Source organism: Colius striatus, chromosome 1, assembly GCF_028858725.1.
Source record: "Colius striatus isolate bColStr4 chromosome 1, bColStr4.1.hap1, whole genome shotgun sequence".
Lineage (NCBI taxonomy): Eukaryota > Metazoa > Chordata > Aves > Coliiformes > Coliidae > Colius > Colius striatus.
Window position 1 is genome coordinate 144,112,105 of NC_084759.1, and position 18,145 is coordinate 144,130,249.

Sequence of the window (18,145 nt, forward strand, 5' to 3'; positions counted from 1 at the left end):
TCTTCATTTGTCTGGACTTAAAGTGATCAGGAATGATAACCTTAAACAGGCCTAAGTGATAATGTTGTGTGTGTAATATATGTTCCTATTCTAACTCCAGCACTGTCTTGGTCAACATTTTGATGGAAATTCTCATATAGAAATAGAAGAGTCAACTGACTCTGTGCTTTGCTTTTATTTTTAAAAAAAATATTTATGGTAAGAGCCCATTCCTACAAAAAAGTTGCAATATATTTAGTTGATTTTTGGATGCTACCTTCTGTAATAGAAAACCTTTTTAGTATATGGCATTTTGTGAAAACTTTGAATACAGAAATACAACGGCTGAACAAAAAGGCTGTTTTTTCTGTTCTTCTGTTGAACAAGCACATTAGCAATGCAGATAGGAAGAAGTCTTTTAGGGATTGTAATCTTTCTATAGAAAAGCTTAGGCTACTTATGGTGGAAGTCTCTCTTTACCTACAGCTCTTCAAGGTTTAAAAACTGTAACAAATTTCAGCAAAAGGCAAAGCATGTTCTTAGGATGAGACTCTTAAAGAGAAGATGAGTATTCTAATTTTCTCTGTAGAGAGGTGTTATCGCTTAATAAATGTGTTTGTAGTCATTATATCTTAATCCTGTTTCTAACTTGATTTTTTTTTTGTATGTATTTGCTTTTTAGGCAGCAGCATCTGTCCAAAGTCGTTAATATTGTCTAGATCTTGTACAGCAAGTGCCACAACGAGGCTAGCTGAGCAGAGTGTGCACAATGAAGCAGCTCAGGGAATAAATGGAAGTGTCCCAGTCAAACAGTCCCCACTTTCAGCTTCAAATCCAAAGCCACAAGGTAAGTACTCTCAAATATTTTTGTTAGGGAAATTGTTCATCATCTCATACTTCAGGAGAAATAGAGCACCTTGAAGGAAATGTATTTATACAGATTAAAAACAGTGGGGTAGAAGCTTAATGTTGAAATACAAATGTTCTGTAAATGCTTTATGAATATGGAATTTCTGATGGTAATTTGCCGAGAAAAGTTCTCTGAAGGAAAGCCGGGCTTACATGTTACAAGCATGTAGGTCTCTCTACAGTTTTATCTCAAATGTCTAGTAATTTATTTTGCACTTACTGCTCAGCAGTAAATATGAAATTTGATTTCTGCCCGAGAAGTGGCTAGTGAGAGAAGGGAGAATGTGTGCAAGACTCTTGTTTGTATTTAACTTTTGCCAGGGCTTGTTTTTCAAAAGGATTAGTGTATTTGTTTAGCAAGCCAGGGGTGAGTGGTGAAGGAGGATATCCAAGGCCATTGGGGTTCTAGCAGAACTCAGGAGGAGCTACAGGAGCCTATGGAATATGGAATAATGGAAACTTCTTGTTTGTGCAGTAAAAGCTGACCAATATCTGTAAAGTACAAGTAGATTTTCCCCCTTTCTGTCTGTAAACAGTGTCTTTACTTTTAGAAGATAAATAGGTCAATCTTTATTCAATCTTTGTTGACTTTATATCTCTAAGGAGGCCTTGCTCTGGTAGGAGGGTTGGACTAGATGGTCTTCCAACCTTAAGATTCTGTGATCTAAACCTCAAACCATATTTTCATGTAATCTTCTTCTCAGTATTACTGGTGATTCTCCTGAGGCTGATCAAAACAAATACTCATATGTTCTGGAAATGTTGGATTCAAAGCAAATGTGGCAGATGTTTTCTAACAGTGACATGCAATAGGAACTTCATTTAAATCAAAAGTTTTTAAAAAGATTGAGTTTAGAAGACTGATATCTCAATCCTACTCAGACACAGTGCTGGTTTGACAGACTGGAATTACTTATAGAGAACTAGATCACATCAAAATCACATAGACTCATGATGTAGTGAATTTAAGAATCTATATCAACATATTAAAGAATTTTACATTAATCCTGACTTCACCTTAGAGTTAAGATGAGTGATAGGAGTGGAATTCATTGAGGCAGCAAGAAAGTTCTATTTATTTAGGGATAATTAGGGCAAAATAAAGCTGTATTTTTGGTATTTCTAGTCTTTATAGGATTTGTGCCACTATTATCCATTAAACTAAGGTGTTTTTCAGTCATATGTAAACATTACTTATCTGAATAGCCTTTCTGCACTAATTCTTATGTCTCCAAAATGCATTCACAGAATCACAGAATCTTAAGGGTAGGAAGGGACCTTGAAAGATCATCTAGTCCAACCCCCCCTGCCGGAGCGGGACCACCTAGAATAGGTCACACAGAAACTCATCCAAATGGGTTTTGAATGTCTCCAGAGGAGACTCCACAACCCATTTGGGCAGCCTGTTCTAGTGCCTCATCACCCTAACAGTGAAGAAATTCCTCCTTATATTTCTTTGGAACCTCTTATTTTCCAGCTTGTACCCATTGCCCCTTGTTCTATCATTGGCCATCATTGAGAACAGCCTGGTGCCATCCACCTGACACCCACCCTTTACATATTTGTAAATGTTAATGAGTCTCCTCTTCTCCAAGCTAAAGAGCCACAGCTCCCTCAGCCTTTTATCATAACGGAGATGCTCCACTCCATCATCTTTGTGGCCCTGCGTTGAACTCTCTCAAGCAACTTCCTATTCTCTGAAACAAAGTTAACCAGAGAATACGTGTTCTTCTGAAAAACAAACAAACAAATTGGAAGTCTGTTAATGGATAAAGAGAAATGGGCAATCAATAGAAAGATTATAAGCTTTTCAAAAACAAACGCCACACCACTTATTATACATTTTAGCTGATAAATAGATTTGGAGTTGGATGTTATTGGACCTCATTCATTAAAGTAGTTATGCAGCTGTTGTTGCTCTTTCCTAAACATTTCTTGTACTTGCTCCAAAATGTTGCATAGCCAGGAATACTGTTGTAGTCTAAAATATGCAGCTGTGTATATTATATTGAATAATACAGTTGTAAATAGTAATTTGAGTCTACTTTGTTCATGGACCTATGTATTTCTTCATTTCTGTTAAATATGTGCATCATATAAAAGTTGTATAATATATCTTTGGGGCCTTTTTATTTAATTGAAGCAAAACAGAACACCATAAATAAGTATTTGGGAATCAAAGTGATCCAAGCAAATTAAATTTCTCTAGTTCATTGGCCTAAATGCAGTTGCTAATTTTAGTGGAATTTTTTTAACAACTTTTTCAATAAGGATATGCTTTTGGTTTATAGTAACAGGAGATGTTTTTCTAAACAGTTGTTGCAAATCTCAAGTGTCCTTTCTTAATGCAAGGGAACAAGATGATGGTCCTGAATTGTAATACCACTGTATTTGTTTGTTGATGAACTAACTGCAAAAATATCATCATCTGGAGTACAGCAACTTTTAGTGAACTTAGCTTTGATAAAAGAAATAGAACTTAAATATAGAGGAAGACTATCCAAAATCTTGCACTTGAAGTGAATCCTGGATTCTGATCCTATTTTGTCTCTACTTGGTCTCCGAGCAGTTTGACTATTTGGAGACAGATCACTCAGGGTATCTAGATCAAGTAAATAAAATTCTGCACAGAATCCAATATAAAATTATTTCTTTTCATTTTTTTCCCCCCGGCTTTTCAAGGAGAAATCAAACTATCTCTCTGATACACTGACAGTAAAAGAGCAATTTTTGTTGTCTAATAATTCTTTCCATCTACAATTTAGCAGTTTCTATGACAGATTTCTGTGTTGGGTACAGTTTGATTCGTTAAAGTCTTTGCAAATTTGCAACAAAACCTAAAACTGCCTGAAGGCTGATGAGGGAGTTGAGCAAAGAAATCAGGACTGCAGAAAGATGCAGCTGCAGTCAGCACTGTCTGTGAAACACAGTGCTTCGCCTTTGCATCAATGCAGTGCATTCTGTGACCAAGTGGACTACTTCTAGGCTGGAGGTATTCAGTGGAAATGGAACTCAGAAGTATTTTTTTTCTAAGGCAAGCACGATGCATGAGAGATGAAGCAAATTATTAGAAGATTTGAAATTTGCCCCGACTTAACAAATATTTGGGCAACAGTCTGAACCTAGCAATAGCAGAATGCATGTAGAGTGACATATACAAATTGACCAGATTTTTCTAGTTTCTTCTATTCCCTGTTCTTTGAGCCTCTTGCATGAGTTCTATATGATGCCCAATGACTAATTACTGGGTGATGAAACTGTTGTCTGTACCAAGCAGTTTAATTGGGGAATGGAAAATATGTTGAAGTGTCAACACTTCTTTAAAGCAGTGCAGTGTCTTGTCAGTTCAAGACTGTGTATCATTGCTCATTTAAATTTTTCTAATGAGTGCTTGGGAGTACTTGTGGATCTCCTGCTGAAACTGAAGAGTCATTTTTGTTTGGGTTGGATATGATTTTCCACCTAGAAGATGTCCTGGTTTGTGCTACTGTGAAGTTGTGTGGACACAAAGCATTCAGTACATAGACTTCAGAAGTCTTAGATGGCTGAGTAGCATCAATCCTGTCCTCCTTTCTCAGTTAATAGTAGTATAGTCTGTGGCTTTGAAGGGCTTCAGTGGCCTGGGACAAGACAAGCTGAATGATCTCTGAAAGATCTGGGATGTAGACTACTTCTCTGGCAAATTAAACTTGTACAATTAAAGGTGAATTGAACTAAAACAGAGACCTGTTTCCAGCTAGACTTCCCCAATCACAGTTATGCTTTACAAAACCTGTAGCAATGTCTCTTCTATCAGCAAAACTGCTAAATCCCAAACATCATCTCCAGGAAGAAGACAAATGAGGGACCATCTGATTATTATTGGTCTTCTCTCTAAATGTATTGTTGCAAGATACTTGTTCAGATGTGATATAAAAATGTGAAAATGTACATCCTAGAGAGGAGATTATTTTGTGTTTCATTATACTGAGAATGTGTTACTAGTTATTTTGTGCCATTCTCACAAGTGTAAATCTTTGGAATCTATTCAATTGTACTCATTAGATCTTCCAGAAGGTGATAGAGCATGCAAGGAGATGCTGAAGGGATGAATCAGCTAGGAGAACTGTATTTACTTACCCCCAAAAAAATTTAGCTGTGCATTTTCATTGAATCAAAGTGTAGCAGCCCTTTTAACTGGCCAGAGTTAAAAGTGTAAAGGGAGATAGAATACTTTATACTTTATAAGAGAAAAAAGAGATATTCAATCTTTGCTAATGTTCTTTGGAGTCAGTGAAGGTGATTGCACCTTTTGAGCCATTGGTACCATTACTTCCCATTTCCTTATGTGTATGTACGAAGTTGAGTGCACAACTAGGCACTGCAACTTGAGTTTTGGTTGGGTATTTTGGCTAGTGCTATACAGTAACAATTACCTGAGTAATCTAAGAGGTTTTCTCTGGGCAGAATATGCAGTTCATATCTCCTAATGAGCTCAAAATTCTACAGCATTGACACAAGAGTATTTATAGACTCAAACAGAGCTCTGTATTATGCAGGGTATTACAATGAGCTAGTATTTTCTCTTTTTTTTGGGTGCTCTAAGATCCTTGCTGTGTACACATTGAAAAATAATCTGATTAAAACAAAACACCATAATCCTTGTTAACAAGGTTGACCTTAAAGGAAGGTTTGTGGGTTTTCATACTCTACTGATTCTTTTCATCTCGTGACTGTCCTTTTCCCTTTGTTCTATTTCTAAAACTTAGAGTACCGACAGCAGCAGCTGATGAGGGGAAATGTCTGTTAAGTGGTAGTAGAAAACAAAGAGGAAAATATCTTGCACTAGTGAATTGGGGTGGCCATTTGGTTTGAGATTCTTCTCTGAAGACATAAAAGGATTTTCAATATAGTGGGATTGTCCAGTTTGACCACAGGTTCTACTTGCCCTACTGAAATGCTGCTAAGTGGTTTTTTTTCACTAGTAGCTGCAAAAGAGTGTGACACCTCCACAGAATGTCCTAGAATTTGATTTTTGTCCCAATGGATCCAGTATAAAAATAGCTTCCAACTAATTCCTTCAGCTTTATTGGTAGACATTAATTCCCTCAAGTTTAGTAGTTTTAATATATTCCTGTGAGGATATTAACATTTTATGAGATGTACAGAAGAATTGAAGAGATGTATGAGTCCATTTAATAAGAGAATTCACAGGCCCACGAGTTATACAAAATCCATTGCAAGAGCAAGAACTATTTCTACAAAGTAGCATAGTGCTGGTCAGTGAATCCACTCAGTGTCCGCTTCCCCTTCCGCCTCTTCCCCAAGGGAATGGCGGTGCCCACGCTCGATTACGTGTCCTGCTTTTCCCTAGCCCACTTTTGTCGTCTTATTCAGCTGTCCCATCGCCTTTGTCAGTGCAGCCAAGCTATTCAAAGCTTGGACAATTATCTGACGGTTGTTGGCCTCATTCTGCCAGACCTTCTCCTAACTTCCTGAGGAGAGAATGTAGGGAAAGCTGCTGCATCATGCTGCAGCTGCAGCTGAGCAAATGTGTGTGGCTCCTTAAGAGGGGCTTCAGTTGCTACAGGTGCTTGAGTAGTTACATGTAATTTAATATTTTGCTTGTTTCAGGATTTCATTGTAATTGTTTGAAAATTGCAGTATTTAAAGTTGTCCTTTCTGTGCTACATCCTTCCCTAAACTTGCTTTTTGTTTGTCATAGTAAAAGTAAATAAAGCTTGAAAGAATCAAAGACACGTGTATACACAATAAAAGCATCTTATCTACAATATTTCTCTTCTTTCTCCCTCAGATTATTTCATTTATCAGCATTTGTGGTGGATATGCTTGAAGTCTAAAGCTTTTTGTGGTGCATTCATTTCTTCATAGAGTCCCTTGTGTTACTTTTCAGACTGGAGGGATCACAACAATCGCCCTTAAATATACAATTAGGTTATTGGAAGTATAGATTAATATTACCTTCTATAAATTTAATGTAAGGTAGAGATGGAAAATCACTCTTAACCAAGTCACTCTTCAAGTTTATTGCAGTCTGTGATAGTATATTTCCAAGAATTTTTTCAACTTTTTCAAATATCAGTTGATGAGATTTAAACTAATTCCTGTGGCACACAGGTTTTCCAGAGTAGGTCAGTAAACTGATCAAGACGCAGAAATGCAAGGAAGATGGCTTTTTTACATCCATCCTGTGTCCTGTACTAGTGTTTATTTTTCTACTGAGAGTTACACGTGGTTTCTAATGCCAATTCATGTCTTCCTTCCCTTCATGTTTGCTCCCTAGCAGTCTGTGGTGGTTACTGGGGAGCTGGTGCCTGTGACACCAGAGTGGTGCACACAGAGCGATGGCTGAGCCCCTGGGGCTGATGGTTCCACTGACAGCCCACGGCCTATTCCTGCCAATTTCTGCTTGACTTTTAATGAAGGGCAGACACAGTCCTTAGTTTTCAATTTCATGTCAAATGCTTTCACTTCTCCCCACAATGCTTTGAGAGTGTGTGTGGGAATGAGCAGAGCTGTGTTCTTGGGAATTAAGGTCTCTTCCATTTAGTCTCTCTTTTTGATGGAGACAGAGGTGCTTTGCTCTGACAGTGGGGCCTGTTTGGGTCCTGTCTGTGAAGTGCGTTCACTGTGCACAGATGCTTCATAGTTGCTTAAAGGGATGACAATTCATTTAAAGATCCCCAGGACTTTTGACTTTAGTTGCTTTATGTGTCACCTTGTCTTTTGTGTTCTTACTCACTGATTCACTGCTGTATTAAACAGTGGGTGACCATTAATGATCTAATTAGAAGGACTTACAATAGGGATGGAGAAAAAGCAAGAAAAAAAACCCACCCAAACATTTTCAAGTGACCAGTTGTAGCAGTATGAAAAGACAAATGTTCAGTGGGCAAAGGAAGCTCCAAGCTGAAGGCGAATACCTTTTCCACTGACTATTACTGATGTTGTGAGGGAGACGGTAAAGAATGAGAGCACCAGAATTTTGGGGCAGTGATTTAAACCTCTCCTGAGCTTCACAGCACAGCTAGATCCTTTGATGCCTAATTTTTTTTTTTATGATAAAACCTGAATTTCTGAAGGCCACATGGGTTTGCTAAACTACACTTTAAAAATGAATAAACAAGAAAACCCTCTAATTTTTTTTTTTTTTTTTTACATGGTTAAACTAGCGTGTGGTTTGACTTTTATCCAAGAAATAGAGCAAGAAGCCTGATACCAGCCGGTGCATAAAAAAACTAGATGCAGTCCCTGTGTGCATAAAGCAACTTTAAGGTTAAGTAAAGCCAAGAGCATCTCTTTTTTGTTGCGGTACCAAGTTTTTATGCAAAAACCTCATATATGTTCTAGGAGTTAACAACAAAAACAACAAATTTGTCATGAACTGTTTCTTTTGTTTGCAGTGCCTCCAAAGCCAATTCATCTACAGAAGGTGTCACCTGCTACATACCAAACTCCTACACGTAAAGCTTTATCAAATCAGAAACCAAGAATGGAGGAAGAGACACCCATCCCCGTTTCTAGTGTCACAAAGGAGAGGTCCAGTAAAGTGTCAGATCTCATCAATCGTTTTGAGGGAGGCAGGTATGTAATAGAATTTGAGTTGGTTTGTAACTCTAGTGTATGTGGCTTGTTGGAATTTGAATCTGAGAGGAAGAACATTGGTACCACTGCAGTAGTGCTCAAACCCATCCCTGCTTGAGCAGTTGATGGCAAAATTTGTATGTGTTTAGAAACAGTGTAAGACAGTTGTATATTTGGCCTTTGCGAAGTGTGCTTTTTCTTAAGACATTAATCTTAATTTTTCTTTAAAATACAAAGAAACAAACTTGTAGCATTTTTAAAACATCCTGGAAAATAGCAGCAATGTGAAATAAGTTCTGAGTTTAGAATGAAACGATGGAGCTATTCTTAAATACTTTTGTATTTCCGGAAAAGAAAACAATGCTTTTATAAGGAAAACCCTGAAATCCTCATTTTCTTTTATACTGTCTTAACCGCTTAAGATAATTCATGTGCAGAGGATGGACTATATGAGTTATTTCTACTGAAATGGCATACATTCTGTAAACTTTTGATACTGCCTTTTACAGGAATCATTTAGAACTTTGAGAAACATGAGCCACAGTGAACTCTGGTTTCACAAAATAGTCTTACTTTTGTATCTAGGTGTACATTACAAGCATTATAAGCTCTGAAACAGAAGTTCTGAATATATCTGCTCTTTATAGAGAGCCACCTTCTAGAAAGCCCATGACAGAGAAAGGACTCAAGAAACAATTCAGTGAAAGTTGAGCATTACAAGCTTTGAATGTGGCTTTATTGTGTTTCCTCAGATTACTGACGTTATGAAGGGATGCCCACTACAGGAATGAATGGATAATGTACGACAGAACATGTGCTTCTGGGGAGCCAGAATATTAAGACTCATTGAAATAACTTTCTCTCCAGATAGGGGAAATTGGTCTTTTATGCAGAAGCAGTTGAGCATTCCAAAAGTACATTTGTCTAGTGGAACAGAAATCATGTCAGAGCTTCATCTGCAAGAAACTTCTCTCATTAGGCATTCTGTGATGACTGGAGATCTTGAGAATAGCACAGATCTGTAGTCCTGTTACCACTTCATTTCCCAATCTTCCTCTAAAACTTTGCCAAAGCCTTTTTAACAGTGTAGTGTCCTTACAAAAACAGTTTTATCCTTTTTGAAAGAAAACTCTTCAAGTTCGTTATGCCCTACACCAGTGTGCTCTACAACACTCTCCTAGATAGGCCTGCTGCATTGAAAAGGAACTTTTTCAGTGTCATGCAATTAAAGGAAGCTATAAGGAAAGTAAGGAAAACTTTGTTATTTACCAACTTTAAAAAATAGAAATGCTTTGTTTTGGGACTAGGGAAAGGTGAGTTGCTTTTTGGCCAACATCATTTATTAAATCACAAAATAATGTCTGTCCAGTAATTGGATTCTCCTCAACTTTATGATCTCTGCTCATATGAAATTTCCATAATTGGCATACCAAGTTCTGAAATATTGTGCTGTGACTGTGGAAGCAATTCCTGTTTTTTAAATAAGCATGACTCTCAAAATGTCTTCCGTGAAGGTGAACTTCACTCGTAATTACTGGTCTTCACATGACTAGGTAGCGTGTTCGTGACGTGCAAACTATGATTGTCAATTATGATAACTTATTTTCATTAGTCTGAACAGCCCACAAATAGGTAGGCACAGCAAAAAGTCAATTGAACCTGTTTACTGTGTGCATGCCATTGAAAAATGTAAATAAATTCTGTCTTGGAATTGTTTATTTTTTTATGAGAAGCATAATCTTTACAGAGCTAATGGAAAAGTGTAACTTTTTTTGTTGTTACTTGATTGAATAAAACAAAGCTAGTGTAAATTATTTTTGAGTTCTGTATAGGAAAGTTCAGAGTATGTTTACACTACTTATGCTAACTGTCCTGTAAATAAGGAGTAAGAATACAGTTTAGAAGCAGCCTTCATCTTTCCAAAACAGTATTGATCCATACAAGGAACAGTATGTTAAAAGGACAGTCATAGTATCATTTTGCAAGCTGAATATGGCTTGTTAAATGTACTTCAGCCAAAAATGTATAGATTTTATTTTGGTTCTAGTGATTATTGCTATTTTTATTTTTAACTGTAATGAAGCCAAACACTCTAACAGAGTAGGCTACTGATTATATTGGCCCAAAATTAAAAATCTTCAAAATAAAACAGGTAAAGAGGTAGTGAATTATATGAACTAGGGATAACACCTATTTAAAGTGTGTCCCTCGTATTTTATTTCAAACACACACACATAAACCTTCAGGAAAGATGCAGCATAACAAAAGGATACTGCTAAATAAGAAAACTGAGGGAGGAACTGGGATAAGAATTTAAAGCTCCTCCTGTAATTTGCTGAACTAAGAAAAGGAACGGTAAATGTTCTCAGACATTTTTCATGTGTTTGTGTAACTAAAGGGCAATTAGGGAAGAGGCTGCTTGTTAGTTTAAAGATTGGACTGAGACCTGGGAGACCATGAGCTTTTCTCCATTTCCTTAGGTAATCTTGTGAGACACTTAGGACAAGTTGCTTAATGTATGAGTGACTCAGTTCCCTTGTCTGTTACATGTAGCTGGTTGTATTGTCTTCCATTTTACAATAAGATTCAAGACACACAATAATGTAATGTATCAATATGCATGGCACTCTGGGTTTCCCAGTGAGAGATGCATGTCTGTGTGTGTTTCAGTGGAATAACACAGTTCAAGTCTTGATGGCCTTAACTTCCTAATACTAACACAAAAAAAATGGTTTGGGAGGAATGGATTATATGCTGTAATTCTCCTACTCCCAATAACAGTTATTTTTCTGTAATGTCATGCTTAACTTTTCTCTCATCTATGTTTTGTTTGTTTGATGGTTCTAGCTCATTAAATTCTGGTGATTTGAAGAAAGATTCCTCTATTCTCCACATTCCTAAATCTCAAGGAAGATATGGGTCAACACCATCACCTCAGCCAAAAGTCCTGTCCCAACACCTAGTACAAAAACAGGGAAACAGTACTACCGACAAAACTCAGGTTGCACAGCTACACACAGCCAACGGAGTAGTAGCACAGGACCAGATGCAAGATGACGACAGGAGATTAGCAGATCATGGCTCCACTACGTCCACTCTGGTTCTGGATAATGCTATCAACAGTGGCTTGATAAATGGGGAAAGAGAAAGTAGTTCCAGAGAGTCACTGCAAAGTATGACTGTCTGTGAAGGACAGATGCTTAACAGCTGCTACAGGACTCCAAGCAGTGATACACTGCTCCCATCTGAAAATGAAACTCTAGAAATTAATACTAATGTGAAGGAAGAACCAACTGAGGAAATCAATAAGCAAGATGAACCTGTAGAAACAAAGGTAAAAAGAGAAGCTCTTTTGTTCTTGCTGTATTCCTACTTTGTGTATTTTCTCTAGGTTTTTATTTGTTTACAAAAATAAGTATCCAAGAGCAGGTCAGAAAGTTGAAAATTTTTTAGTTTGTTTTTCCTGTTGAAAAAGATAGGTGAAAAAACTCCTTTTGCCTTTCCCCTCCCCTACCTTTCCTTTTCCTCATTAGCTGTTTGAGAGGGTTTTTTTTTTAAAAAAAAAGAAACTGAAATACATGTACATTTTAACATTGTTCAACTGTGCTGCACTACAAGGGGCATATGTTAGTGGTGTATATAACATAAAATTCCATGTGTAGAAAACTGCAGCAACAGGGCTTCAGGCAGACTTGTGTGAATCCTTGACTTGGATGTTGTTGTCAACTCAAAGTTGGAAAGGCAGTGGCAGTGTGCTAGCTATCAGACAGGTACAAGGTTCAGATTATACTAAATAGATGCCTCATTAGCATGAAGAACTTATGTCATCGTGAATCTGAGCTTCCTTGTAAGGAAGGTTTTAAATAATTAAGGGAAATAAGTGGGTGGAAGAAAATCTGTCTCAGAAAATTAATTGCTGAAAAATACTTCATATTTCTAAAAGCTTGATTATGCAGTTTGTCTTATACTAAAGCACTGGTGGCTAGTGAGCAGTTCTGGTCCAGCTGTGCCATGTGTGAGTCGTGGCATGGGGGCTGCACCGGATTCCCAGACTTCCTCTTCACAGCAGAGCCAAACAGCTGAGTGCTGATAAGGCTTGTTGCTGCTTGTCAGGAGTGCACCTGCATCAGTTAACTACAGACCTCTCCAAGTCCTTGTTGGGTTAGCTAGGAGTCACACAAGTACACACTTGTGGGTAGACTCTCCGTGTAAGAAAGATGGGTCTCAAAATCTCATGTATTTTGTGATAAAAAAAATATCTTGGGTAATGACAAAGAGGGGTTGGGTTGTGTGGATTTTCTTGTTTGGTTTGGGGGTTGTTTTTGCCAGTAATGAATGAATGTTATGATTCCCATTTAAACATATGCCTGGTCGCCATCCAAGGCACCTTTAACCTACCACACCTCTCATTATGTTTCTGTCTCCTGTTTGGTAATGCCTGTTTCCCTGCTCTCTGCCAATAAAGTGCTGAATGCTCTGTGGGCAATGATGTTAAGCTTGAATCCAAGTCACACAGTAAGGTGCTGGCAGCATTTTCAGGAAAAAGCAGAAATAAGAGGCAGTCCTGTTTTAAAGCCCAGGAAGGCTCTGAGCAAATGCTAATGGCAGCAACCTTGTCAACATCTGTCTTAGAGGTGCTGGGAGCAACACTTGTGATCTGTCCTCTGCTGGCCAAGAGTCAAATTGTGAGGTGTAATGTGACTTCTGCTAGAGGTATTGTTTGCTGGTTCTTGAAGGGTAAAGACCAAACTAAACCCATGCAGAATGACTTTAAAGTCAGCATCAGTGGAGAACTAAATTAGTAAAACTGAGTTGAGTCACAGTAGCACTTTGTGAGATACCATCTTGCTTACGATACAAGGACATCCCCTTTAGTCTAGTGACCTTAAGCAGCGTGTCTACCACAGACTGCTATTTATTTACAAAATAAAACACTGATTTATGTTGGATTAATGCAGACTGAAATCAGCCCTGTGGAGGTCAAAGCAGCAGCTGCAATGCTGTGTTGAATAGGGGTGATGAGGAACAGGAGAAATAGGAGTGTCAAATAGAGGTGATGAGAAACAGGAGGGGTCTGGTAGAACTTTAAGCTGGTTTTGGAGCCAAGCAGGCCTTGGGAAGAAGTGAGAGCATTGAGACAGTCTGTGATTTTTTTTGCTATGTTCCCACTTAGTCAAGAATCTTGAAACTGGGATGGAGTCCAGTTGAAGTTGCACTGCAGAGACTAACAGCACTCTTCTGTCCTTTCTAATTAAACAAGTGTAGGTACAATTGAGTAAAAGCACTAGGAGCAGAGGCATGAGTCATAACCCAACTTTAAATTATGTATCTGATGCGTACTTTGCACCATTACCAAAAAATATCTCCTTTGTTTCTTGCATGTCATATTTCCTAATTCACGGAAGACAGTGGTGCTCTCTCTTTGTAAGTGCATACATGTACAGCAGAAGTAAACTAAGTCCACTGGTGGAAAGAGTGAATTAAATTGAGGTATGGTGCAAAACTAGATTAGAAGTTACCTTTACAATTTGGAAAAGAAAGCTGATATGGAGATAATGTTGCTCTTAAAATTTTTTCCCCCCTTATCACTGTAGGTCTGATGGGTTTTGAGGAAGTTGAGACAAAGCTTAGGAAATGTGTCGGTATGTTGAAACACTTGCCACAAATGACCTGAGTAGAATATACTTTCTTTCTCTTATTTACTGAATTAGTTTGAAAGTCACAAACCACAAATATCACTAAAGTGAAATTTCCTGCCTTCCAGCAGAAACCACCTTCTGTCATAAAATTTGGTTTGCCTGAAATGCAGGGGCTGAATAATACAAGAACATCTCAATCAATTAAAGTCCTAACTAACATCTTGTGAGAAATCTGCTGCTAGAGCTAGCTGAAGACAAACACTTTGGTATTTGCTGAGAGACTGGTGGGAAATAGGGATGTGGACAGCATACATGGCATAGATGGAGAAGAATCCACTGCGCCTCTTTATTAAAGTCCTTATTTGATGTCTTCTTTTAATGACAATGTGGGGGGCTCTGGTGTTTCAGATGCAAAACCTGGTGGAGAGCATCTATTTCAGGATGCTAAGTGGAGTTTTGATTTAATTAGGGTGAAACTTTGTTGCAGTATTAGCTTTCTGCCAAGAAATGTTTTATTGTTGCAACACTTGAAGTTCTACCAGCTTCTTCCTGGTTCTTCAATTTTACCTCTCTTTTAGCAACAGTAAATCATGAACAAAACTATGTATCTTCAGCATCTGATAGAAATGCTTAAATCCTCTTGAGAAGAAATACTTGTTTAGAGATACAAGATCTTTAGTGCTTTTCTTAGTTGCTGTGCAAGAAACTCAATGTGCAATGGACTGTTGTATAGAGTTAATATAACAGAAGGTGATGGCAGCATTCAGGGTTTTCATTGCAGAACTTGCAAAATTTAGTGTTTTTTCTTGATTTCAGAAACTGAGGACTAAAGAGAATAAAGAAAATCTTAAATTCCCATGGAAATTTACACTTATATTCCCAATAATTAGGGAAGAAAGCTTTGGATCATGAAGCAGTTGTGACATGAATGGTTTTAGAGAAGAAGACCTCACTTTGTTACTTTAGACCAAACTAAACATTACAAACAAGCACAACATAGATTGAATTATATTTTTTCATACTCTACATTTCTCACTTTGTGTTGCTTAATATATTACTGTGAAGCCCTTGAGGCAAGGACCATGTTTAAACAGGAGCAAATCAGATATAGTATACCTATCATATTTGTGGTTATGGTTTCCTTAATAAGAGATGTCTTCTGTTTGGGTTGGATAAGAAGATATGGCTATATTGGAATTTAGGTTTATGTAAAGGCTACTTAAACGTATTTTTTTTCAGTTTTAGGACAATGGAAAATTAATGTTAGGAAATATGAACACAGATGTAAAAGGTTCATACTTTCAGTAGCATTTTTCATGTCTCTTAATTTCAGAGTTCAAGAACAATTTACAATGTTGTACTAAAGAATATAGAACCAGGCCCTGGTGAATATACTTACTGTAAGCATCAATACAGAGATACAAGTCTGCAGTCCTGCCTGATGCATCTGCTGCTATCTCATTCTTCCGATATTTTGATGAGCAGTTGAAATTGTGTGCCTCTAATTAATGAATCGCAGAATCACAGAATCTTGAGGACTGGAAGGGACCTCAAAATATCATCTAGTCCAAACCCCCTGCCAGAGCAGGAACACCTAGAATAGGTCAGAGGAACACGTCCAGGTGGGTTTTGAATGTCCCTAGAGAAGGAGACTCAACAACCCATCTGGGCAGCTCTCCATATAGCACACGAATAAATTCTGTTTGATTTTCTACATTGAGTTGCTATGTGTTATGGATTGCCACAGAAGTTTGAAATGTTTCCTGGAATCATTGAGAAGTTGTGATTAAAGCGGTAGAGTATGTGTCTAGTTACACCTTGCAGTAAACATTTGTCTCAGTATTTTTTGTGAACAGCAAGGTATTCTATATAAATACTGACATACTAAAACTGTAAGGAAATCATAGGTGGGAGATATAAAACTGCTCCAGAAAAAAAAAAAAGTGTCAATATTTATTATTCTGTTGTCTTAGTTGTGAAAAGAAATGTGTGAATTTATGATTATATTCTATGAAAATAAAGCTGAACTTGTAACTTAAAAGAGAATTAAAATTCCCTTCTACTGTTAGTGGTTAGATTTGATGCAGTAGTTCTTTAGGGAAGCATTGAAGTTCTCAGAAGTTGAATATTAATTTCATGTTTTTCATGTTCCAAAATATTTTTCATTTGTGAATTTTCCTCCATTATGTCTAAAAGCCTTTTCAAGGCAATTTTGTTGAACAGCTTTAGAAAAGAATGGCTCTGCATCATTCTCACTTTCACAAGCATCACTTGGGATTTACTTTCAAATTATGCTGAAGGAGTTGCTTCGTGATACTCAGAATAGCTAAATTCTTTTCTACAGAAGCTGAAGCCTATCTTGGAGTCTGCTTGCCCTGAGCCCATAGCTTGGCCACTTCCTGCATGCCTGCTTCAATGAGAGGTGGATTGGCAGCTGAGGGTAGAGGTGCAGTGCAGTGTGGTGTGTGCAGAGTTGGGATGTCTGTGAATGAGTTCATTGAAAGCAGAAAATACACACACACATGCATATGCCAGCTGCAGCACTGGCTTTGCACGTGGTGAGTCCTTCCACCAAATGGGCCTTGTTGTGTAGCATTGGTGCTGCCAGGACACATGCATCCACCCATACATCATTTGGTTCCAATTAATCCCTGTGTACTAGGGACAAGTGGCTTCCACTTCTCTCAATAACAGCTCCCTAAGAGATGGATGCTACTACTAACAAAATAGCCTGTGACCTATAGTTTCCATAGGAGGAAAGCTGGAGTGATCTTGTGAAAACCAGATACTTTCCTTTTGGATGGGATACTAGATAAGACACTGAAGCGGGCAAATGAGTAGTGAGGAGGATGGAGCTAGTAGTAGGAAACAGCTGGGAAATGGCAAATATTGAGATGATGAGATGGGAAACTGAGGATTTCCCTAAGAGAAAACTAGGGATACAATTTTATTCTTTTGCTCACACAACCTTTTAGATGGATGTTTTTACACTGGAGTAAGAATATAGCAGTGTGAGTAAAAGGTAACTTATCCATGATGCCCGTTTTTCCTCACATAGAAAATTCCTGTGTTGTGTAGTACAATTAATGTTGAAAGGAGACTGAGTTTCAAGAATTAGAAAGATATGCAAAGTTGATACCGAGAAGATGGGAAAGCTGAAATCAGAGCTTTATAGGAGAGAAAGAGGGATTTGACCTGATTTAAGAGTGAGGATTGAATACTTTTTCTGAATTGCTCATTTTGTGTGTTATTTTTGAGGCCATTATGTGGGGTTTTTTTCACTATTATTTCTGGTAATCTTCTGAAAACTGAGTTGGTACTGTAGCAGTGCTTCTGGGAGAAAATGGAGTTTGGGAAGAAAAATAAAATAGTATAAAATTACTGAGAAATCAGTAGCCTCCATAGTTTTGTGCCTTAAGTTCGCGTGTGAGATCCCTTGTAAATGGCTGCACGAAACCACCTGCTGTAGCTGTAATAGCTAATCCTCCAGCTCCCTGCAGTATCTCCTGATAGCACTTAAAATACTGTTCTGTAGGTTACTGTGGTTGCTATACTGATTTAAACAGACTTAATGAGCAACTTTGAAGTCACTATTGAAAGCCTGTATTTAAGAAGAAGGCTTGTCATGTAGCAGTGTGACTGTTAATGCTGCAATTTAGAATTGAAATATGTTCAAATTTGGAAAACCTATTGAATATTGAAAAGGGGGAGAAAAAAGCCACTGAAGTCCTTTAAATGAAAAAACTGTACTCTAGTATTCAGTATTCTGCAAGCCATCTTTCTAAACATACTTGCAAATGTTTATCATACTGTTGTGGAAAGCAGTGTGCAATTTGAAATCAGAAATAACTCTTTCAAGCTCTCCTTTTTTTTAATAAAGACTTTCTATGATTTGTCTAGAAAATTGCTGCTTTCCCATAAGCACCATGATAAGACTGCCATTTACTTAGGAAAGGCTTGGATATTGTTAGATGTGAACACTTTCCAGTGAAAACACTAGATCTGGAAGAAAAATCTTGTACTGGAAGTGCCAT

The 18,145-nt window shown here is 37.7% G+C and overlaps 1 protein-coding gene across 9 annotated transcripts in view; it reads left to right on the plus strand.

Annotated features, from left to right (window-relative positions):
• LOC104560303 (protein bicaudal D homolog 1) overlaps positions 1-18,145 on the plus strand; it is a 304,772-nt gene that overhangs the window by 263,988 nt on the left and 22,639 nt on the right. For 8 of the 9 annotated variants that reach the window (XM_062010546.1, XM_062010536.1, XM_062010555.1 and 5 more), the window contains 3 exons: positions 662-826; positions 8,292-8,472; positions 11,320-11,806. In XM_062010546.1, coding sequence (XP_061866530.1) covers positions 662-826; positions 8,292-8,472; positions 11,320-11,806 — 833 coding nt within the window. Of the gene's footprint in view, positions 1-661; positions 827-8,291; positions 8,473-11,319; positions 11,807-18,145 lie in introns of those variants that run through there. The other variant, XM_062010653.1, reaches the window with a different exon arrangement.